Raw genomic sequence first — 24,207 nt, forward strand, 5'->3', positions numbered from 1 at the left:
GCCACGCACATGCGCACTGAGCCACATGGAGGCCTTACCATGATGATAGCCTGTTGATTCATCAGAGCTCGCTGCTGCTGGGCCATGACGGCCTGCTGGGGATCTGTGGAGAGGAAGCAGATGTTGAGGATGACGCAGGAAGATGGAAAGTGAGGGAAATTGTTCCTAATTTGTTTTGACAGATGATACACACCTGGTGTTACTGGTGCAACTGCAGCAACAGGAGGTGACATTACTCCTCCCACCGGCAGGACTCGCACAGCTGCAGGAATGCACGCACGCACGCACGCACGCACGCACGCACACACACACACACACACACACACACACACACACACACACACACACACACACACACACACACACACACACACACACACACACACACACACACACACACACACGGTGTGATTTAAACAAATGTATGGGATTGCACCAGATAGATTTTTTTTGAAACACCCTTGCCAGTGTGTGGTGCTGACCTCCAGGCGGGGGTGGGGGGGAGTAGGGGCTCTGTCTGGGCTCCTCGTCACCCCACCCTCCTCCTCCTCCTCTGACTCCACCGGCCCCCCGCATCCTAGAGGTCAAAGACGCAGCAGATTCCTCCTCCTTGTCCAAGGACGGGGCAGAGGGAGCAGAAGGTGTAAATACATCCAATAATGAAATCAAAGCATAGGAGCAAAAGCAAGTGGATAACGGCTAATCACAGAATGCGATTGCATGTGTGACTTCTGTCTGTATGTTTGTGTGAGTGAGTGGAAGAGACACAAACATAAACAAACACGGACAGACAACCACAAAGCAAAGACTGTGTATTTTAAAATATGTGAACCCTGCATCAGATCAGAAGACTGATACCCACAGGTCGTGTGTGCGTGTGATTATGTGTGTATTTGGTGTGATTATGTGTGTATTTGTGCAATGGAGACAGTGTCTCATTAAATAGTAAGCCCTTCATTTGCCAGAGTGTCAGTTCCTCGTAAGCAGATCTGATGCGTTGCCCGGGTGGGAAATCACCGTGGCGATCTGGTCTCTCTGACAGTTACGGTAACTGGGTAACGTAATAGGTTGCTGGGCGGGCGAGGACTGTAGAACACATCTGATACATGCTAATTCCTGTCGGCCACATCCGATAGCATGGCTTACATTCATTACATCAGTGGCCGGGCTGAATACTGACGGACCCGGCTCGTCTGACATTCTCTGCATCATCGTCCTGTGTCGATACTGAGAGATCTCGCAGAGCAAACGTCTGTCCGATCGGCTGTGCGTGGCAGATACTAAGATGTCGCTGTCACTAATAATATATATCCTGGGTGATTGTTGTATTCAGCGCTGACGGCCTATACCTATTTTATCGTATGTGGCATTTGCCCCTCTAACAGCATAACGATACATGAGTTAAAAGCCCTGTGATCAGTTTGACACGGCTCATATTGGCTACATTAATTTACCGTCACAAAGACAGAGTCGCTTACACTCGCCGGTCTAATCTGTTAAAGGGAAGATTTGACAAGCCGAGGCTGTGAGGTCTGCATGTGAATCTCACAGCAGAAAGAAGTGTCTGTCAAAAGACATGGCTTCCGTAGAACCCAGAACCCAGAACCCTGCGACTAATATGGAAGGAATTCACAATTCACAAATAAGAATAATAAAATAAATACAAATGGAAAAATCTACATCAAATGGAACAAATACATTTCTCCATCCACAAATAACAAGTGAATACTGGAGCCTACAATAGAGTCCAAGTATGTTTTTTATAGTATACCCTTATCAGTCCCACGACAGGGAAATTTGCAATTTCTCTGCATTTACCCATCCTAGGAGCCAATGTATCTAGGAGCAGTAGGCTGCCATATAGAGGCACCTGAGGAGCAGTTAGTTAGTTGCTCAAGGACACATCAGCACGCTACCAGGAGGAGCTTGGGATTGAACTGGCAACCTTCTGCTTACTAGATGACCTGCGCTACTGCCCCTGTAATAATTTATTATTTATTTTTAGGAAAAAATAATAATAAATAAATAAATAAATAAATATATATATATATATATATATATATATATATATATATATATATATATATATATAAAACACAATAAAAAATAAAAATAAAATAATAAAAATAATTATATATATATATATATATATTAAAAAAATTGTGTAAGTGCACTTGTAATGATTTGTAGACGTGTTTCTCCTTGCGTGTGTTTTGTGTCTGCATGTTTGTGTTTGTGTGTGTGTGTGTGTGTGTGTGTGTGTGTGTGTGTGTGTTTGTGTATTTTTATGTACTCCATTCTTATCAGACAGCACAGGGTCAAACAGGCTATCAAGATAGTTATCCATCCCTCGCTGAGGCTCCAAGTCTGCAAAGAGAAGAGGGATGGAGAGACAAGGACAGAGAGGGTGTGGAAAGAGAAGAAGAGAGAGGAAAAGAAAACAACAACCTCATTGTACAGTCACACAAAACTACGCCACAGTGTTTGGGTGAATGTGTGCACTTGTGTAAGCACTTACATATTAAGTGTGTGTGTGCGCAAGTATGTGTGTGTGTGTGTGTGTGTGTGTGTGTGTGTGTGTGTTTGTCTGTGCAGCGATTTACCTTGGATGCACAGTCCTGCAAAGCCCTGTAAGGCCGAAGGTGCAGCATCATTCAAATCAAATCCACTTCCCAATAGGCTTCTTTAGTTTATCAAAGGAACAAGAAAATCATTAACGGTCAATTGTTTTGTATCCAATGCAGCATTTTTCATAGTTTTGCTATGTGTATGTGTATGCGTGTGTGTGTGTGTGTGTGTGTGTGTGTGTGTGTGTGTGTCTGTGTGTCTCACATGCTGGCGTTGGGCCGGACCCTCGCTGGGTCCTGAGCGGAGATGATGAAGTAGCTACTGTGTTTAGGGAAGTCAGCTGACAGTTCCAGGTCAGACATCAGGTCCAGCATGTAGTCGGATCCCTCCAGCTCCACCCACTGGGCCGCCTCCTTCAGCAGCACCGACCAGCCTCGCTGGCCTTCTAACAAACCCCTGGAGGCACACACATACACAGAAGACACACACAAGTCACACATAACTAAACACATAACACAAACGTGCAATTAACATAAGCAGAATTTTTTTTTAGCACTTTTAAAAAGACAAACTGGGCCATGTTTTCAGGTTCATTCTTGTCTTAGCAGGAGGCCTCTGAGCTAAATTTACATGCGTTTATTACCTATGTCTGCATCACCATAGACATTTCGGTCTCACTGGGACTTTAAAATGAAGGTGCAAATATTAATGACTCCCTATTAGTTTCATCTTCAGCACAAAAATATCACCATAGAGCCACCCAAAAATGTCCCAGCTACTTTGTCGTGGTCTCAAAATGGGTATTTGAGACAGGAGAGTTGCTGAGTGATCGTATTGTGTTATTATATTGATACTGAACCTTATTGATAATATTCCAGGAAAATTCTCTGAATTTTGAAATTGAAAACTATTTGAAAGAGAAGAACGGCAGAAGCTGCAAACGCGGTTCACGTCTCGTTTGAACTGGTATGTCACAAACACCTCGTGATTAAAGTTTCATCGAAATCGATCCACATAAGGAGCAGAAATTAGTGAAAAGCCGACCAAATTTGACCAATATCGCAGACACGGTCCAATGCATTAAACAGCAAATAATGTCCAAACCCTGCTAAAAGTATCTGGAACACAACAATGACGTAATCTACGAACACAGTTAAGGTGTCGTTTCAAACGCTATGTCACAGGCATCTCGTGGTTTAAGTTTCATCCAAATTGATCCACATAGGCAACGGATATTATTGAAAAACCGAACAACTTTGACCCCAAATATTCAGCTGGTCGTGCTTGACTGACAAAATGAACTCAAGTGATATTTGAAACCAAAACTTGTCACTCGTGTCAGATTGCACAAACAATTGGAATTGATCTTAATTCTTAAAACACTGTTCTTCGGGAATATTCAAACTGAACGGCAGAAACATGGACGTAACTCCGCGATGTTTGTAAGTTTCGTAAATTGTGATGCATTTCACAGAAACCAAAAGAAACTGGAACACGTACCTAAAACAAATAAACTGGACCCTGTGTATTGCTGCCTGCAGCTATATTTATTATTGATTTTGTTGTGTAACACTTGCCTACATTTTCCAAATGTCAGGTTTATTTTCCATTATCCTGCCAGATTTTACCTTGTACAGTTAACTGTGAGGTTTATTGTAGCTTTCATTTTTCCCCCCATTATTGACATTCCCGATATTGACACCTTACATTTTTATATTTTTGTTCTATTGTTTGTAAGTATTACTGCCTATTGTTTTTTGATGTGAGTTGCTGCGACATTACAATTTCCTTTAGCGATTAATAAAGTATCAATCTATCTACAGTATATCTATCCATCCATCTATCTATAATTTTATTTATGCATCTATCTTATCAACACTGACTTTCACTGCTGTAAAGTAGTGATTGGAATTGGCTATTTTATTATCCAATTCCAATATTATTAAAGGTCATGTCCAGTAAGCCTCTAAGACAGCTTTTTGAGTAAGTGCAGGTTTATTAAAGACCTGTGTTGTAAGATGTCCTTGGCTAGATCCTCTCCGGTCGTCCAGGAGTGAAGAGGACACAGGAAGGATACACCTGGAAGACAGAGGACAACATGTAAACAGAAGCTGTTCTCCGACTGAAATGTTATGAGGGCTTTCATTTGGCCACCGCATCATATTTTTAGCTCCGGGTGAAAGTAGTTGTTACAATCTCTCCATCCCCCAGCATTCCAAATACGCACACATCCACCCACACATATACACACACTGTTGAAACTCACAGCTTTTTTTTTTTTGATTTAGCCCCCAGCAGTGGCTCTATTCCCTTTTTCCTCATCCCAAACTTCTCAAGTATCCCTCCACACTAAGTATGTTTTGGCACGGTGATAATTTCTCCCCACGGATGGTGAATGCTCCCTCCATCACGACGCACGCACGCACACGCACACACACAGTGAGTATCAGGTGTTGCTTAATCCTCAGAAGGGTTCCCAAGAGGCTGGCGGGCATATTAGAAGAAAAAAAAAAAAAGATCCAAACCATCAAAGCAGTGGATGTGCAGCACAGTGTGAGCTCTCTTGCGGTTGGCAGTCCACTCCAGCAGACAGGGCGGGTAGGTGCGGGAATATTCTGGTCCTACACTGAGCCGCCGCAGGGCCTGGATCAGGCGGTGCTGACAGACACACTCATTGCCCTCCGGTCCATAGTCAGACACAAACCTGAAAAAATAATACAGTAAGATGTGATAAGTGTGATAAGTATGATAAGTGTATAGGTACGTTGTGTACTCCCTAAGAGTCTCAATTTCACTGTACATGAGTGACCATTTAATAGACGTTTTCTTTTTAGCAATGAAAACCGAAATATTACACCACCAAGGATAAACGCTGCACAAAAGCTGGAGTCAAGGTTTGAAAATAAATTCCCGAAGTCGAACCCTTTTCCACTTTGCCTCAAACTACAGGTTTTTTCTTTCATATCGCTGTAATAACGTCAACAAAATGAGACCGTGACCCATCGCGTGACGCGTCAGCGTTGAATACTTCATGTAATGTCAGCAGATTTCGGTCGGTGTGTGTCTTACTTGAGGAGGTACTTGGCCAGCCTTTGAGAGGGCAGGAAGGCGGAGAGACAGGCAGACAGGAGGAGCCAGCCGCGCTCCGAGTTGAGAACGTTCGGGTTCCTCCAGACCTGGCCGAGGAGGGGAAGATGGAAGCAAGAACGCGAAAAAGACTCGACAGGATGGGTATACATAAATTGTGCAGTTTTGCGGAATGCTGCTCTCTGGGAGGGCGGGTTCCCGTCCTTTTCTCACTCGTTTGGAAATCTCCAAAATGCTTTGCCGGCCCACATTCAGCCACGAGTAACATGTGAGACGGCCACGTTCGTGAGCTTAGATATTTTAATCCTAAAAGGATCACCGCACAAACAAGCACAGGGGTGGAGTGTCCAGCTTTACATTTTAAAGGAAAATACAATGAAATGACTGTGGTGACAGGGTGGTGTGGTTTAAGCAGAAACACCGGTCTTGGGTCTAGGTAATTAGGCCTGGGATCAGGGTTGCTGGTCAGAGCAATCAATGAGCAACAGGTAAAGGGACACAGACACACACACACACACACACACACACACACACACACACACACACACACACACACACACACACACACACACACACACACACACACACACACACACACACACACACACACACACACACACACACACGGGGAGAGCCTCTGTCATGACATCAGTCCATCTGCTCCAGGCTTGTTACATCTTGCCACCTTCTACAATAAACTGCTGTGTTTGTAAAATCTCTGTCTGTTTCTCTGCGTCGGAGGGCCCTGAAAGCACCACTCGGGTGGCGTGTGGCAGTGGCAGTGCAGAAGGGCCGCAATTACTCTTTAACCCTCTGGGGTTGAGAATTGCCCCCGCAATTATTAAATTAGGTTCGATTTGGCATTAAGTTAGACCTTGCATTTGTTCTCTCTATCTGCCTTTCCAAACCAACATTTATTTATCAAGTCAATGGACTAGGGCGCCCAAATCCACATCCTTTCCATTCAGCCCTGATGCCGCTTTGTATGATAACGCGCGGCCCGCGGTGACCCAGTCGCAGCCCTGCGCCAGTGTGATGTGTGCGGATTCGTTAAATCATCATGTCTTAATACTGAGAAAGAAAGACAGAATTTTGAATTGAGAATTGACCCAGCTGATGACCCAGTACCTGATGATGAGTAAGTTACATGACGATAACACTGTCAAGATAGCTAACGTTACCGGCGGTGGCCACAGGGTAAAGAGATGGGATTTTTCTTTTGCTAAGCAAGCTTAGCGTTGTACAGAACATCCAGGCGATAGCTGAAAACAGTAGCACGCAGCCTTTATGCAGCTCTGCTCTCCTCTCCACTTAGCCCTAGCCGGTGTCCTACAACCTTTTTGTTTTACTTATGGTTACAGTGACAAGGTATGTTTTCCAATGAATTTGCACTGAATGTGTGTGTGTGTGTGTGTGTGTGTGTGTGTGTGTGTGTGTGTGTGTGTGTGTGTGTGTGTGTGTGTGTGTGTGTGTGTGTGTGTGTGTGTATGTGTATGCAGTCTATAAGCTGGTGAGCTGTATGTAGTATGTGGTATCCCCCTGCCTGGCGTGACGTATGTAGTCTGTAGATATATGTCTGATGTAAATATCACATTTCCTTACACATTTTTTAAACTCGTTTTTACAGTATCAGAGCACCTCTACAAGCTGCCACAGAAAATCATCTTGCACCTGCACCAGCTAGCAGGCCAAGACCGCATGCGCCTACTCCTCTAAATATATATTTTGTTCATGAATTCAAATTTTGATTTGACTTGAACGTGATTGTTGGTTCAAGAGTTGCTCTTCTCCCCTATTGCCTAAAAACATTTTTTGGAGTTTTTGTATATAGTTTGTGTGACGTTTTCAATAAATCTTTCAAAACTAAAAACATTTCTTACGTTTCTTGCATTGCTCACTCTCCCCACTCCCACTAGCCTACAGCCTCATTCCTTTGTCTGAGAGAGAAGGGCCCCGCCTGATGCAGATCCACACCTCTAATGGCCCCCACCAGGAGGTTATGAATTTTTAGGTCATTAGCTAATGGCCCATTTCACACCTTGGGGTCAACTGAAATAAAGTTGTGAGCAGTTATGATAAAACCTTGTTTTTACCTATTTAGACGTCAGATTTGATCAACTATTTTGACTTCATTATATACCCAAGACCTTGATGAACAACTTTTGTTGTGACAAAACAGTTCGTCAATGTATTCTAGTGTGCACTACGACAACGTTTCTGGCGGCAACACAAAATAAAAAAACATACTCCTTATATCTTGTGTTTTTCAGATCTATCTAAAAGCTGCATAATATAACTGACAAACTGTTTACGGCATATCAATGTAGCTGTGATTTTCCTTCATATACTGTAGATATATCAACCACTTTGGGTTAAGAGTGTGTTAAGTTGATTATATTTAGATAAACATCAGACCGTACCAAAATCACAAGGCTTCTCTGAATTCAGCAGGGACTCCAGAGGGTTAAACATTATGAAATACAGTTTGTTCTTAAAAATCTTATGAAATAACAATTTCATTAAATATGTATGTTTTGCCAATAATTTGGCGGCCCACGTGAAGTACTATCGTGGACCATTAGGGGTCCATGGTCCACAAGTTGAAAATCCCTGCTAAACAGGGTCTAGATCTTACCTGGTTGGCTACCTGAGCCAGGATTTCGTCTCGGAGACTGGGGTTGGCCAGTCCCCTCTGGATGATGTAGTTCCCAAACAGGTTCTCCTGAGCTCCATTCAGATCAGGATCACCCATAAACCTTAGTATCTTGAACAAGTTCAACACAGTTACCATCTGAATCAGAGCGAAGACAAACAGCCTGGAGGTTTGCCTCAGGGCTTTCTGACGACTAGGAAACCACAGCTGAATCTTTCATATAAGTGCTTAGGCTCTCCTTGGAGTATGCAGGTACGGTTATAAAATACACTCAAATAAATGTGTTTAAAAAATGTTTCTCAACCAGGAGCTACTTTGATCAGGCTCCATACACATGATTGTGTGCATGTGCAGAATGCATATTATTTGGATCACTTTTTTGTGTGTATCCGTGCCCGGTCTTGTGTGTGCGTGCCTGTTTACCAGAATAAAAACATCCAGGGCTTCTTGTTTCAACTCCTCATCCATTCTGGTCAAGGAGTTCTCCAAGGGGGCCGTCAGCATCCCAAACAACGGCTCCTACAGTGGGGACACACTTCTCAGAACCACTCGCCCACACAGGATGAAGGGGGAGCACTCAGCGTACACACTGTATTATAGTGTGTGTACAGGAATCCCTACCCTGAATATGGCCCGTATGTAGTGAGTGATGAGGTAGCTGTTGATGTCTAATGGCAGGGTCAGCTGAGGATCAACCTGAACCTTGGGAGCCTGGACCAAGGCCAAGCAGTCTGAGTGGAGCTCTTCCCCACCTGCACGCACGCACGCACACACACACACACACACACACACACACACACACACACACACACACACACACACACACACACACACACACACACACACACACACACACACACACACACACACACACCAGGATATAGAATTACAAACAAAAACAAACAAGCTTTCCCATGAATAAACTGATATCAGTAAAATATCTGGCTACCAAAGATGTGTGTGTGTGTGTGTGTGTGTGTGTGTGTGTGTGCACAGCATCTGTCACACCTGATGCGGCGCGCAGCAGGGTTGCCAGCTCAGCAGGGATAGGCAACGTTGTCACATTCACCACTTCTCTGTTAATGCGATCCTTCAAAAAAAAAAAAAAACAACACAGGGCGCCACGCTAACTTCATTACTGTTCCTTCACAAAACATGGCCGCCGTCGCCGTCCCTGCTATTACATCTGACTTGTTTCATTTTTCCATTTCACTTCCACTCACCTCCTCTGCCTTCCTAGCGGGCTCCAGCACTGTCTGACAGAAAGAAAACAGCATCATGTTTTACTTATTGCTCGGCGCTCCATTCATTTCCTGTAACATGGAAATATCCCGACGGCGTAGCGCCCGTACCAAAAAGCACAGCAAGGCCAACATACCCTCATGTATCGCAGGCGATTGACAATCAGCAGTACTATGGAGCGAAGCCTGATGAGACGCTTCCTTCTCAGAAGAATCCTCTTCCTATTCAGGGGAAACAGGCCACATGTGTTGTTTTTTTTCATCATATTTTGTTAATTCCTTCACAGGGAAATTCTCTCTTCCACCCTCCGGTTGTCCGGCAGTTTTCTTACTACTGGATATTGGATCTTTTCTGAAATGGAAGCTTGTGAAAATATAAAATATGAAATAAATGCTGATAATGTCTGGTTCAATAAAGAATAAAATGACCTGGCCAAGTGGCCCCTGCCGTGGGCTTGGAGCCGAACCATGCGGAGTTTGAACTTGAGGAAGTTCTTGCGGACGAAAAACATCCGTACGTATCTCTGCAGTGTCATCGCCGCCAAGTTCAGCAACCGGTCACGTTTGCCCTCCAACAGTTGAAACAATTCCTCCTTTAAGAAAATCTAGAACACATGCACGAGTGTGGAAAAAAGAGCAAAACCCAAAACAACATGAAAATCACATACACAAATATACATAATTGCTCCCATTTGAGATATGTACTCAGACATATTCCATATACAGTAAATCAAAGGTACAGGAGGCTTGACATATACATGTTATTTTGCACAGTAACAAACAGGTTACAAAATTATAAATGAATTGTTATATCGCCCCATTATGATGTAAATCCTGATCCAAGTGGTTTTTTTTCCTCTCATATGCAAATTAACTCTAGAGGTCACTTCTCTTCTTTGCTTGCAGGAACACCACGAGCTGAATGGCAGAAGAAATGTCAGGTCCTAACGCACATTGTGAGTGGCGGCTGTGCAGAAAGTGATAAGCGCCTTATATCCATGACAAAGAACAAAAACGATTTTCTTTATGAAATATACCCGATAGCCCAAAAACAAAAAAAGTCACGAGATTTCGCTTGATGTTTCGAGCAGAAAAGTCACATAATCTAGCGACACACGTGCCGGTTGCTAAGGTGGTATGTTTGTAATTGTGTTGTCAGGTTGCCACTTTCTCATTTTCTCTCACGTGAACAAACTTTGGATTGGAGAGTAATGATGTAGAAAAGGACAGATTGTTCAAAACCCTTTGGCTGTAGGAATAAGGCGTGAAAGGCTAAAGTAAAGGAACCGCAGGGAATGAAGAGTCTTTGAACCAACCCCATATAACACCGATATTATTTCAAATTCACAGGTTTGTTCCTTTAAGAAAAGGTTTGAATGATAACCTAAAATGTGTGTATGTGTGTATCTGTGTGCCTATGATTGTATGTAAGTGTGTGTGCACTTGTGCATTTGCATTCGAGATATATTTTTAAACCAAATTGTAAGCCATTGTAGTCCTTACTGCAAAGAATGTAATTTCCCTCAGGGATGGAGTGTAATAAAGTGGATGTGAGCATTGGAGTAAAGTGGATTATATCCTGTTACACATGCACGTATGAGTCTGTGTGTTTGCTCACTTTGGTGACTCCGAGCTGATACGCCCCCTGTTTGACCGGACAGAGCTTGTGGAGCATAATGATACAGCTCTCTCCATCCGCCGCAGGGAGATCCGTCATGAACAGCAGGGCTTTATACCTACGCACGCACACACACACACACGCACACACACACAGCGCATATAATAATGACGACCAAGTGTTTAATCAATGACCAAGTTACAACGAGTAAAATATGAATCCAAAATTGAAACAAATGTCAATCCCACAGTTTAGTCGATTTAGTGTGTCCCCCACCGTGCGTTGGTGAATTACTGTGACGAGCTAGTGTGTGTGAGAATGCGTTCCGAATAAGCAAACTAATAATACTGCGTCCTAAATAACGGTGTGCGAGCGTCAGTCTTCAGTCAGAGTGGAATGGAAGCAAATCCTCAGGCTGCTGCACCCCTGCTGCTCAATAATTACTTAAACCAATTGTCAAGGGTAGATTAAAAAGCATTAACGGAATCCTTCCTCATTACAGATTAGCACTTTTGTTTCATTAGTTTCCCTCATTGATCTACGTGTCATACTATCAGTCTTAATTTGACTTCCAGTATGAATGTGACTGTTAGGATGAACCAGCAGAATATGTAACCTTTTTTACAAATGAAAGACAGTACAAGTTCTACTCCCTGCTCTACTAAGTTCTTAATTGTACTTCTGTTAAATTTGTACATTAGATTTTGTTTTTTACTTGCACTACGGCTGCTCTAACACAAAGTGTTCAAATCTTATGTTATCTTATCTTTTATGTTAAAATATTTCTTCTCACTGACTAATAGATGTAAATACACTATGTTAAATGACAAAACAAGGCGTCATTTATTCCAGGCCGACCTGAACAGAAAGGTGTGAAAGTGCATTCTGATTGGATAGCCCTCCTTCCGAATGTGAATCGTCTCCAAGATGCCACAGTAACGCAGCTGAGTGCTGACCAGCTCCATGTCAAACACCCCGGGCTCCTATGCGCGCGCACGCACGCACGCACGCACGCACGCACACACACACACACACACACACACACACACACACACACACACACACACACACACACACACACACACACACACACACACACACACACACACACACACACACACACACACACACAGAAATACCAATTAGCTGCAAATTTTATATTTAAACCTCAAGTGATCATAGCCCACAAGGCAAAACGTCACAATGTACCTTGTGGTGGTTTGGCTTGATGCATCGCACAAAATAGGGTTTACACCTGCAAGAGACAGACCACAGTGACTAAATACATGGACAAATTATTGAATGAGTAAATAAAATGATGAACAGCGAAGAATTATTCGTTTCACTAATTTGTCAACATTTTATATAGTTATACAGGTACTCCTCACTTAATGACCGAGTTCTGTTCCGAGGACAAGTTCATTAAGCAAATTAGTCGAGAAGCGAGGACCCGTGTTAAGGGGGCTTGGTGATTGTGAACGCTAGTGTAGTGAATACTGACAGACTGCAGGAAATGTACACAGTGTATATAGTATACATGGTGTATATAGTACAGTATATAGTATCTACAGTCTATATAGTGTATACAGTATATATAGTGTGTATAGTATATATAGTGTATATACTGTAGTACATATAGTGTATATAGTATATAGTGTATATAGTGTTTATAGTATATACAGTTTATATAGTGTATATATATATACAGTTCATAAGGAGCAGCGTTCGCATCTGTGCTCGTGTCCCTGTCACGGATGATTAACACATATAAAAATATATTTATGATTCCCCTCATTTATAATTCCTCATTGAAATGTTATCCCTGTGCATTTTGTAAGCTTCTATCTATTTTATCCCGTTATTGTAATGCACACTGACTGACAAAAATAAAATAAAATGACTGCTCCACTTTCCGACTGATAATTCGGAGTCGGGGCAGCTCAAACATTATTACCACCGTAACAAGCAATTTAAAATATATAAGATATCGTACTGTCTATGAATAAAGAGTGAAAATCCCTGTAATGAGTATTGTGATGATAAAATCTGATGCACGCTGGCTTTCGCATAACTTGTGAAGTCACCATAGGAACAAATACTGTATGTTGCTAAAAAAAGAATATAAATTATATCCATCTACTCATGTAATTACATTTAAAAAAAAAATGATTAGAGATGTTGTGTTGAGGCCTGGAAACACATGAATAACTTATATACTAATATGGTATAATATTATGTTTATGTTATACAGTATAGTTGTATTAAAATAATCTCAACTCATCATATGCATCTACGGTGGCCCTGAGAGCTCAACGCACTGCAACTTAAGAAAACACAGGTTTTTATTTCAGCCATCTAAGTGCAATATTCCAGAGAAAACAGCTTCTATTGGCTCTGTGATAGTGTGGTGTCGTTCCTAAACGATCCAAATCTTTTGGGTGAACAAATTCAAATGAATCACTTCCTGAAAATCAGTCATTTCAGTTGGGCTCTCGGTCAGTTGCGAGTGAACGTGATTCAGGATCACGTTCACACGCACTCACTCAGTGAGAGAGTGTGTCCCTACGAATGAATACCCGTTTTCGGCCAAAAGATCTGAATCGTTTGCGAACGACACCACATTATCACGGAGCCGGTAGAAGCTGTTTTCTCTTGAATACCGTACTTAAATGGCTCAAATAAAAATTGAGATTGATATAAAATTATTTTTTTCTATTTATTAATTGCACATATTTATATTGCATTGTATTGCAGATAAAGATGGTGGCCCACTTCCTTAATAGTGTGGCCACTCCCGTAATGTGGTTTTGCGTTTTCTGTTAATGTGGTTCTGTTTTCAGTTTATCTGGTTCTATTTTCTGTTAATGCGTTTGCGGTTTCCGTTAATGCAATTGTTTTCCAATAATGCCGTTGTGTTTTCCGTTAATGCACTTGTGTTTTTCGTTAATCCAGTTGTGTTTTCTGTTAATGTGCTGAGCTTTCCGTTAATGCGGTTCTGTTTGTCATATTTGCAAAGCGTTTTGCTATGCAGTTCGTTCGACACGTCTGGATTTGCAGTGCATTTTATAAATGCTGCGCAAGATGTTTTCTTAATTTGCATGTGTTTTCTTTAGTTGCAGTGCGTTGGGCTCTCAGGGCCACCGTTTGCATCAAGTAGAAAAGAATATCTTTGTGATTTGTAAAATTAATTTTCCAAATCGTTTCCAATTTATAATTTCCTACTTGGGACTTTGCTGCTGATTTCTTACCAAATGGAGTGTAGGAGTACAGCCCACTGTTCTGGATAACATTGTCATACCAATCATATCAAGAAGAAGCCAAAAAGCAGCAGAAGTTTATTTACTCCACCTCTCCATCTTCTCTACGAGCTCCTGTAAGCTGCTCTGAAACTTAGCGCTGACGGTGTTTGCTTGGTGACGACGGGCCGTGCTGCTGTGCCGAATATTGGAGCGCTGCTGAGACACACTCTCTGAATACTTCAGGAACAGGTTGGACACCATCTACACACACACACACACACACACACACACACACACACACACACACACACACACACACACACACACACACACACACACACACACACACACACACACACACACACACACACACACACACACCGTGAAATGTGATAAGAAACCACCGTGATATTTTCAGAGGAGGAAGAGGAGTGTGGGCGTCTCACTCTGTTCTTGCTCTGGATGAAGAGCTCGAGGACATCCTGGCGAACACAGTCAAAGTTCTTATCCAGAAACTTCTGTACCTGGAGTGAAGATTCCAACATTTATGTTTGAAGACCAACACTAGAAGCTCCATAGATGTGACATTGGGGATGCCACGGTGAGGAATTTTTCCCACCGGTGAATAAACTCATGACAACACCGGTGTTACCGGACATTTTACAATGTGTTACCGTTACGCACGGTGCTGCTTTTATTGTAATACATCTAAAATAAGAACACCATGTTCTCAATGTGTCATTGAGAGGACAGGGGCGAACAGTGGACAGAGATCGCGGCCGCAAATGACGCATGTAGAGGGAGAAAGGTCCCGATCCAGGGTCTTCTGGAGCGTTGTTTCTCTACTCTCCTCCCGTGATAAGTGAAATGTGACTCCGCAGACGGTGCGACTCTGCTGCACACGCACAAAGCAGCCACTTTCAGTTCTGTAGTGTCCGACTAAGTATTGATAACGAACTTAGTATTTTACAAATTCGATCTTTTAAATTTGACGAACGTGGGTGCAGACACGTGGAAAGCAACTAAATGTGCTTTATTTCTATTAAAGAAAAACCACTGTGGGGGCGGTGGGAAAATTATGCAATCTGTGTGTGCCGGAAAACACCGTATAACAGCGGTAACACTGGTAACCGCTATGTCACGAGAGAGAGGGAGAGAGAGAGAGAGAGAGAGAGAGAGAGAGAGAGAGAGACAGAGAGAGAGAGAGAGAGAGAGAGAATATCCACATGTGTACCTGATAGGTGACCTTCCCTGCGTAGTGTTTGAGGGTGAACTCTGGAAGGGGCATCTTTGGCCTGGCGTACAGTGGGTTGTTACCATGGTGATAGTGGCACTTCTGAAGAAAGGTGTGGTCTGTTGCCTATCCATGATTATGGAAACCATTTAAAGAAGATGAGAGTATCATTAGGAGAGATCAAGACCTTAAGATGCTCTTCCCAAAGTATATGGTTTATTTGATATCAACGACTTGGGAAACAGAATGGGAGCAGTAAAATGAACAAAACAGTTGGATGCCATGTGGGCGATCTAAGTAAAAAAAGACTAAAAAAACTCTCTTAAACAAATAGAACACATTTGCAAATTGGTTAACATTGTCATTTAACCATGGAGCTAACTTAGATTTATTGTTTTTATGATAAACCGCCCACCTGATTAAAGGCAGTACTATTTTTAACACACATTGCCTTCACTCTGTGCAGCATGTAGACTCACACACACAGTTCATGATTTAATGAAGCATCAAAATCCAGCGTTACGTGGGCCATAAGCTGGAATGTGATGTAGCTCTGTATGAATGTGGGAAGCTATGGATCAGGGAAGTCAATGTTGCTGGCTTCCGGCTCACATTGTAGGCTTCAAAACATCTAATCAGGTAGACAAGTATGTGTGTCAAATCATTTCCATTTCTATCTTGGCTTCACATTAAATCTAAACTATTAATGGATAGAGCTGTCGTCATGTGTGATTTCCCTTCACCTTTGCGTATTCTGCTCCCTCAGCCCACTCGGTTCCCTCAGATCTGGAGCATGTTCAAGCATTAAAGGATTTAGTCCGTGTATAATTTGTATATATATATGAGTGTGTGTATCTGTGTGCGTGTTTATGGGTTTGGCGGAACATTTGCTTATGTGCTCAATTCACTTTGTTGACGTCCAATGAACCCGTCATGCAGCAGCCTACGTTTACATTCACAGTGAAAAAAAATGGATTTGCTTAGTGACCTGCTCTGATGACGGTTGCATTCCACAGAGCTACTATTTTTTTTGAAGACCACTTTCAACTAAACAAATCTTTGTCTTTATTAAAACAATATATTATTATTATAAAATACTCTATTCTCCATTGTTTGTGATTTCCATATCTCAAAAGCTGAAGTGTTTAAAAGTAGTTTTAACGTCAGGGAGCCGGACAGAGGAAGGTGTGGATGTACCTGTGGAAAACCGCTCTGGTCATCCAGAATGCGCAGTATGCCATGAGGCTTAGCAGCAATCAGGTCCAGACAGGCCTGGTTGTGGCTGAAGGGCTGCTGCTGCCACTCGATCTGCTCTCGCATGTACTCCTCCTGAAGACATGACCAAACCAATTGCTCTGCGAGATGGACTTTACGACTCAGGGTAAGTCCATGAAAAGGTCATGTTGGATTCATTTGCAGCTGTGCTGCAAACATATACCTGCTCTTCCTGGAAGATGACCCTATTAAAGTAGAACTGCAGCGTTTCGTTGGCGTAGTTTATGCACAGCTGCTCAAAACTGTTCACCTGCAGCTCCTGAGGGGCGGAGAGCGTTAGACCGGAAGGCGGAGAAAAATCATTAGTCCAATGGGACCCAGTGGGCACCGGGGCGATCAGATGGTAATAGGGGGCTTCACCTCGAAGCCGTAAATGTCCAGTATCCCGATAGAGAGGGCCTCGTGGCGAGGGTAGATGCGTCCATTGATACGCTCCGTCAGCCAACCGAACAGCAGTGAGTACAGGATCTTGGCAACAGCGTCTCTATGGAAACACACAACAGCGTTGCTATAGAAACAGAAACCTGGGTTTCTATGGGAACATGGAACATCTTAGCCCCTGCCCCCCACACCAAGTCCTCCATTTGTCCTCATATCCCTCCAATAGATAGGAAGAGATTACTCAGTCTGTACATTGACTTCTAAACAGAGGGTGAAAAGCGGCCCAAAAACATGTTCATGCCTCCAAAACATTCCTCCAAGTAGCCCTTTACTCACTCACTATCAGAATAGTTAAGACATTAAAACAACCATTTATTTATTCTTTGGTTTATCCATTCATTCAGCTACCAATCCCTCTGCCATACAACAAACTCACTTCCACACTCATCAATTCAATCACTCGCTCACTCACTCACCTGGCATCCACAGCACTCTCTACTGTTAATGGACTGTAGATCTTCTCCCTCACTGTATCCTAGGGATTTAACACATTTCTGTTCTCAACAGGTTTCTTGTCTGTTTGCATTTGTGTTTGTTTGTGTGTGTGTGTGTGTGTGTGTGTGTGTGTGTGTGTGTGTGTGTGTGTGTGTGTGTGTGTGTGAAATTACCGTCAGCTTGAAGGTGACAGCCTTTAGCAGGCCATCAGGTGAGACCTGCAGTAATTCCGCGACCACCCTGATCTCATGAGCACTTACCACAGAAGCTACCTCCTGACCTTCAGCCTGTGCACGCACGCACGCACGCACGCACGCACACACACGCGCACACACACACACACACACACAGTTATTATTATCATCACTCATCAACAACATCCTCAGTCATCCATAAAATATGTTAATGTATGTCTATTTATGCTTGGTTGTGCATAAACTAGTGTTAATGTGTACCTGCATCTGTGTGTGCGGCTGTGTTTGTGTGCTTGCTTGTGTGCATTTTTATGTCTGAATGTTTCTATGTTTCTGAGAGTGTATCAATGTGTGTGAATGTCTGTGTGCCTGGGTGCTAATTTCGTTAACGAAAACTGTGACGAAAAATGTTCGTCAACAACCTTTTTTTATTGAGTAAGACGAGATGTTGATGAGCTAAAAATAGATCTTTGATAATAAAAACTATGACGAAATGTATTGTTTTCATTGATGAGACGGGACTAAAATGTTTGTGGTGGGCTATCGGACATTCAAAATGCATGATACTTTCCCCCAGTTGTGCGTCCTTGAGTTTTTCCTCGAGAAAGTATGTTTCTCTCAACTTATTTTCAAAACTGAGTTTTTTCACTCACCCATTGTTGAACTCTGAACAACAGCAAGAACAGCCATCTTACGGTTTCTTTGATGCACACATGCAGATCCTATATAATAATTCTTTGATATTCTTTGTGATGTCAAGTCAGAATGTGAAACCGTTTTGATAAAATAAGGTTATGAAGTGTATCGACTCGAACGACTGCACCGGCAAGGGGTGACGTCACATCCGTAAACATCGCAAGAAACGACCACAAATAAACACCAGAAGCAAGAAACTTCACTTCTCCGTAAGAAAGAATCATCTCCGTGTTGTTATGGATTAGGAGAAGAGGGCGGCACAAGCTCTCAATTATATCGCAGAACTGCACTGGTAGCGCGAGGCGGCGCAGCGGGGTCCTCCCAGAATAACAGCAATTCCTAGGATGCAAATGGCGGGGCCCTCTAGGTCATTTGCACGCTGGGAGCGGATCCCCAGAATCCCAGCCACACAGACAGTGTATTAACTTCATTGAATTGGTTTAAAGAGAGACTAAAAGTTGAATAAAATGCACTTTTACTTTTCATCGACTAAAGCGTTTTGAGTTGTCATCGATTAAAATTAGACAAAAACTATAAAAGATAAAAATGACTAAAATGTGACTAAAACAAATATGTATTTTGTTGAAAGACTCAGACTTAGACTAAACTTGAAATAGCTGCCAAAATTAACACTGCTTTGAGTGTATCAATGTGTTTATATTTATATTTGTGTCTGTGTTTGTGTCGGCGTCTTGAAGTGTAAGCATCCATCCGCAAGCGTATCAATGCACCATGTTTGAATGTTTGTGTGTGTGTGTGTGTGTGTGTGTGTGTGTTTCTGTGCACCTGGTGTGGTTGGAAGTAGACGTTCCCTAGATGAAGGACGGAGGAGAGCAGTCTGTAGATGCCATTTTGCTCCTCCGTCGAAAAACCCAGGATCTCCATGGCACTGAGAAGACGTTTGAAGTCCCCAGCATCGTCCTTCCCCTCAATCGTACAGTCACCCCCCTACACAATACCCACACACAAACGAGTACACATACTTATCTGCAGAAATATATCTGCCCTAAGCCACACACGATGAGGGACACATCTAAAGAAAAGCTGGTATTTTTTAAACCCCGAACCTTAATATTAGATCATTGTGAATCAACCCAGTGATTGCCATCAGAATCTTTGAAAGTTCCATTCCACAAAATTCCACAATTCTGATTCCAGTCACTCTGGTTGATACTTGTGTTTGAATGAGTGAGTGAGTGAGTGAGTGAGTGAGTGAGTGAGTGAGTGAGTGTGTGTGTGTGTTTGTGTGTGTGTGTGTGTGTGTGTGTGTGTGTGTGTACCTGGTTAAGGTAGTAATAGGTTTCAGCTTCCTGCAGATAAAGTGGGCGTTTCTCATGTGGAGGAAGTCCTGTCAACATCTCATAGAAGATGTGGTAGTTCCTCTCTGATTTGGCCTGCACACACACACATTTGCATACATATTTTTGTGTATGTATGAGTATACGTTTGTGACAATAGTAATCATAATCTTCATAATCATCAGTACGAAAGAGAGTGATTTCAAAGAATAATATTGTTATTTATACTTCATACTAATAACAATTGATTGTTATTAGAATAAATTATACCGTCTTTCAGTAGTGGCACAGTAGTGTTTTGAAGGTATTGTCATATACACAATACATAATTTCATGGGTTTCACAGTAACATTATTAGGTCTAAAATATTTGAGAGAGTTTCACTTGAAAAAAATGTGTTTTTCGTATTTTACCATTTAATTCAATATGATGGGCCAAAGCCAGTTTATCTGACATGATATGATGTACAAATAATATGACAATGGTGAGTGGATGGATGATTCACTAGAACTATAGTTGATTGGTGTGTAATGTTAGACACAAAGAAACAGGTTTGACATTTGTCCCCACTGTCTTCTTCTAGAATGTCTGTTTGTGAGTGACTAAGTGGTAAGAAGACTCCTCTAAGTCTTTATTTGTGTGTGTGTGTGTGTGTGTGTGTGTGTGTGTGTGTGTGTGTGTGTGTGTGTGTGTGTGTGTGTTCGTCACCTGAAAGACGATGCGGGACTTCTCCAGCAGATACTGAGACGTTATGGCACCACTGATCACACCCCTGTAAATGGAACACACACACCCAGAGACACACACAGTGACTCTGAGTTAAGTAACAGGTCATGCATGTGTAATGTCCCGAGAGCTTCTCCGTCACCATTCAGAAGATCTATCAGAAGATCCACCAACTATGGCGCTGTGGCGCATGGAGGTGCACACTAGTGCTCAGTCCAAGTCGGGAATAAACTACGGCACAGCCAATGAACCCCCGTCAAGGCTTGGAATTCCTATCAATGCTTCACGTGTACCATGGCATTGGAAAAAGAAAGAAATCTGCAACACATATACCACCTCCAAACTACTATTTTATTCAGAACATAGTTCTCTGTTTGAAGTTGAAAGATTTGAGGAAATGTGCAATACACATGCTTATTATTATGCTGTCTACATACAACAAATATTATTTCGCTTATCAACGATGGTGAGTTGTTTTTTTTGCGATTCAGACCTGAAAACATTCACGTTTACTTTTCGGAATTATTCTAACTTCCCAAGCTTGTAAAAAAGCTTTTTGTTTATTTCATTTTAATATTTTTTTTGTGCATAAGATGACAGAATTGTTTGTTTCAGAAATGATGACTACTCACTCCTCCATGTAGATCTGGGTAAACTTGCCAAAGCGAGAGGAGTTGTCATTGCGCACCGTTTTGGCATTCCCAAAGGATTCCAGCAGGGGCGTGGCCTCCAGGATCTGAACAATCGTCGCAGACAGGGGTGTTACCATGGTTACCTCCAACAGGTATGCAATGTTAATATGGCAGCAATAAAGACATACAGTATATTGACAAATATAGAATACAGAGGAGAATGTTTACCTCTATCTGTAGGTAGAAACATGGCACGGCAAGAGAGCAAATGCATTAAAATGTTAGTATTCATATTCGCAATACAGACTTTGATACGTGTGTTTGTGTATGTTAGTTATATTTGTACACACACACACACACACACACACACACACACACACACACACACACACACACACACACACACACACACACACACACACACACACACACACACACACACAAACCTGTTGTGTGATGTTGCGTTTGTGATGTATGGCTGTCAGGTAACGAAGGATCAGTTTAGTAGCTTCAGTCTTTCCTGATCCACTCTCCCCACTGTAATAACGACAACAGCATGAAGCTGCAGCTGCGACAATATGGCGTTTATCATCTCCTACAAGGAGTGACAAATTGCTTGTTTCTGACTGAATTTGGGGCCAATCAAGTTAAGTTCTACTTAAAGCCCAATATCAGAAAGTATCTCCAAAGGGGCAATAAATACAATACAATGGACATGCATTCTCAGGAAACTGGAGAGGTACGACTAGATAGTCACATTAAAGCAGCAATAAGTGCTTGAAAATCCTTATTATTGAAGAATCTATTGAGCACAGATGGCAAAAGAGGGAACTGTGTGAGCGCAGAGCTCACTGTCTGGGTATGAACTGTGATTCCTCCTACCTGATAACAATACACTGGTTCTGTTTGGCATCCATCATGGTGGTATATGAGAGATTAGCAATGGCAAAAAGATGACTGGAAAACAACATTAGCAGTAGATTACAATTTGGGCAAACCTTTCGCACGCATGCACACACACACACGCACGCACTCACACACACACACAGTTGCCCACCTGGTCAACTGTGACCAGCTTTTGTGTGTGTGTGTGTGTGTGTGTGTGTGTGTGTGTGTGTGTGTGTGTGTGTGTATGCATGCCTGCATGTGTGTTTAGTAGTTGCTGGACAAGTAATGTGCCAGCGAAATCAATAACCAAGTTCTCCCTTGGCAACCAGCCATCAGTGGAGTAATACGAGCCTCGTTCTAACACCTGAGAATGCCGGTATTTACACCTTCACCTCCACTCCCCTTTTATCAAAGACAGTTGGCTAACGGCTAGCCTCAAGTGTTTATCAAGAGCGAGATTAACAATACATGTAGTCACGCAGTAGAAAAAAGAACAATATAAAATCTATGCTATAAATTCAACTCAATGGTGAAACAGCAAATTTCACTTAACACACGTACAACCTCAAGAGTGTGTCAAGCACTCCTTATGTTTTCTCTACTCCCTGCATGACATGAATGCGCACATATACACACACACACACACACACACGCACACGCACACGCACACGCACACACACACGCAGCCTGGTCTTACGGAGGGTTGTCACCCAGGCCATGGCCCTTGTACTGCAGCACCATGTCAGTTCCATATATGTTGAACATTTTGTAGGGATTCACAGACACTAGAATAGTGCCTATATAGGTCTGGAGGAAAGAGGAAAGGGTGATAAATGAATATAACTTTATTTGATTGTTTGTAATTGTTTAGAATTATGTATATATAAAAAAGAATCATACATATAAGAGCTCTTGATCATAGCGTTTCTTTAGGTTCATCAGGACTGTAGTTTCATTCAACTCCCTGCAATTAATACGACACACACACACACCCACAATTTGAAAAAAAATGCTGTAGTTTGTAGGCAACTTGGTGCTTGTTAGTGTGTGATGGATTGGTTGACACTTACTCCATCTGCGTCATGTCCTCCATCCCATCCGCCCAGCTCTTTACCCTGTGACCTACTGTGGGCATGCATCTAATAGAGTAGACCTTGATGGCAACACACACGGGCATGCGCGCGCGCACACACACACACACACACACACACACACACACACACACACACACACACACACACACACACACACACACACACACACACACACACACACACACACACACACACACACACACACTAAATTAGTTGGGGAGAAACATCTACTCATATTTTAATTGTTAATGCATCCCTGCTTTTCGAGTGGGTCATATCTTCACACACTGCTAAATTAAATTGTTGACTGTCAATAAAAACAATACTATTTACAAAATACAAATTGTAGAAATATCTATGAACTCATGATGCCATGGCTGATGATGGCATCCTCTGGTGCTAGTTGTTGAACATACTGTGCTTCAGATACCTTGTCATACCAACTTCCACTGGGTTCCCCTTCTCTTTCGGGGACCCAGTCCACCTCCCGAGGCCTTCCCTCCATGTCCAGAGATGGCGGCATGTAGTCCTCCAAGATCCCTGCCTCCCGGTACATTGACCACTTTGACAGGTTCTGAACTGTTCCATGTGGCAGGACCCTCTCAGCGGCCCAGACGTCATAGTCTCCATCCCCTCCACCTCGAGCATTCCTGGCCCAGTGGCATGAGCGAGGCCCATAGGGAGGCTCCACAGCATAGTGCCCATCCTCGCTGTACAGCGCTGTTGGCACTCTGTACGACGCATAACGCAGATGCTGGTTCTGGATGGCATCACCTATTAAGGGGTTATGGAATCGACGTGTGAGAATGGATCCATCTGGCAGCCTATGAAACAAGCAAAGGGTCTTTAGGACATATTTTATAAGATGTATGATACTAACCAAAAAAA

The 24,207-nt window shown here is 42.6% G+C and overlaps 1 protein-coding gene across 1 annotated transcript in view; it reads right to left on the reverse strand.

Moving 5' to 3' along the window:
• Positions 1–24,207, reverse strand: part of myo15ab (myosin XVAb) — a gene marked incomplete at its 5' end in the record, with an annotated part of 51,383 nt that overhangs the window by 16,937 nt on the left and 10,239 nt on the right. Inside the window, 37 exons of the mRNA XM_079999437.1 lie at positions 39–103; positions 194–262; positions 483–609; positions 2,294–2,367; positions 2,604–2,683; positions 2,833–3,024; positions 4,575–4,647; positions 5,094–5,272; positions 5,638–5,744; positions 8,291–8,419; positions 8,732–8,827; positions 8,930–9,060; positions 9,317–9,398; positions 9,532–9,564; positions 9,687–9,771; positions 9,979–10,154; positions 11,168–11,285; positions 12,026–12,150; positions 12,377–12,422; positions 14,516–14,667; positions 14,853–14,930; positions 15,641–15,766; positions 16,838–16,969; positions 17,079–17,174; positions 17,276–17,399; positions 17,773–17,831; positions 17,965–18,078; positions 19,468–19,629; positions 19,962–20,075; positions 20,688–20,751; positions 21,338–21,441; positions 21,778–21,874; positions 22,220–22,294; positions 22,923–23,032; positions 23,126–23,189; positions 23,296–23,378; positions 23,750–24,143. Of these exons, the coding sequence (XP_079855563.1) occupies positions 39–103; positions 194–262; positions 483–609; positions 2,294–2,367; positions 2,604–2,683; positions 2,833–3,024; positions 4,575–4,647; positions 5,094–5,272; positions 5,638–5,744; positions 8,291–8,419; positions 8,732–8,827; positions 8,930–9,060; positions 9,317–9,398; positions 9,532–9,564; positions 9,687–9,771; positions 9,979–10,154; positions 11,168–11,285; positions 12,026–12,150; positions 12,377–12,422; positions 14,516–14,667; positions 14,853–14,930; positions 15,641–15,766; positions 16,838–16,969; positions 17,079–17,174; positions 17,276–17,399; positions 17,773–17,831; positions 17,965–18,078; positions 19,468–19,629; positions 19,962–20,075; positions 20,688–20,751; positions 21,338–21,441; positions 21,778–21,874; positions 22,220–22,294; positions 22,923–23,032; positions 23,126–23,189; positions 23,296–23,378; positions 23,750–24,143 (4,135 nt within the window). The remainder of the gene's footprint in view (positions 1–38; positions 104–193; positions 263–482; positions 610–2,293; positions 2,368–2,603; positions 2,684–2,832; positions 3,025–4,574; positions 4,648–5,093; positions 5,273–5,637; positions 5,745–8,290; positions 8,420–8,731; positions 8,828–8,929; positions 9,061–9,316; positions 9,399–9,531; positions 9,565–9,686; positions 9,772–9,978; positions 10,155–11,167; positions 11,286–12,025; positions 12,151–12,376; positions 12,423–14,515; positions 14,668–14,852; positions 14,931–15,640; positions 15,767–16,837; positions 16,970–17,078; positions 17,175–17,275; positions 17,400–17,772; positions 17,832–17,964; positions 18,079–19,467; positions 19,630–19,961; positions 20,076–20,687; positions 20,752–21,337; positions 21,442–21,777; positions 21,875–22,219; positions 22,295–22,922; positions 23,033–23,125; positions 23,190–23,295; positions 23,379–23,749; positions 24,144–24,207) is intronic.

The sequence above is a fragment of the Zeus faber genome (genome assembly GCF_960531495.2).
Source record: "Zeus faber genome assembly, chromosome: 4".
Classification (NCBI taxonomy): Eukaryota; Metazoa; Chordata; class Actinopteri; order Zeiformes; family Zeidae; genus Zeus; species Zeus faber.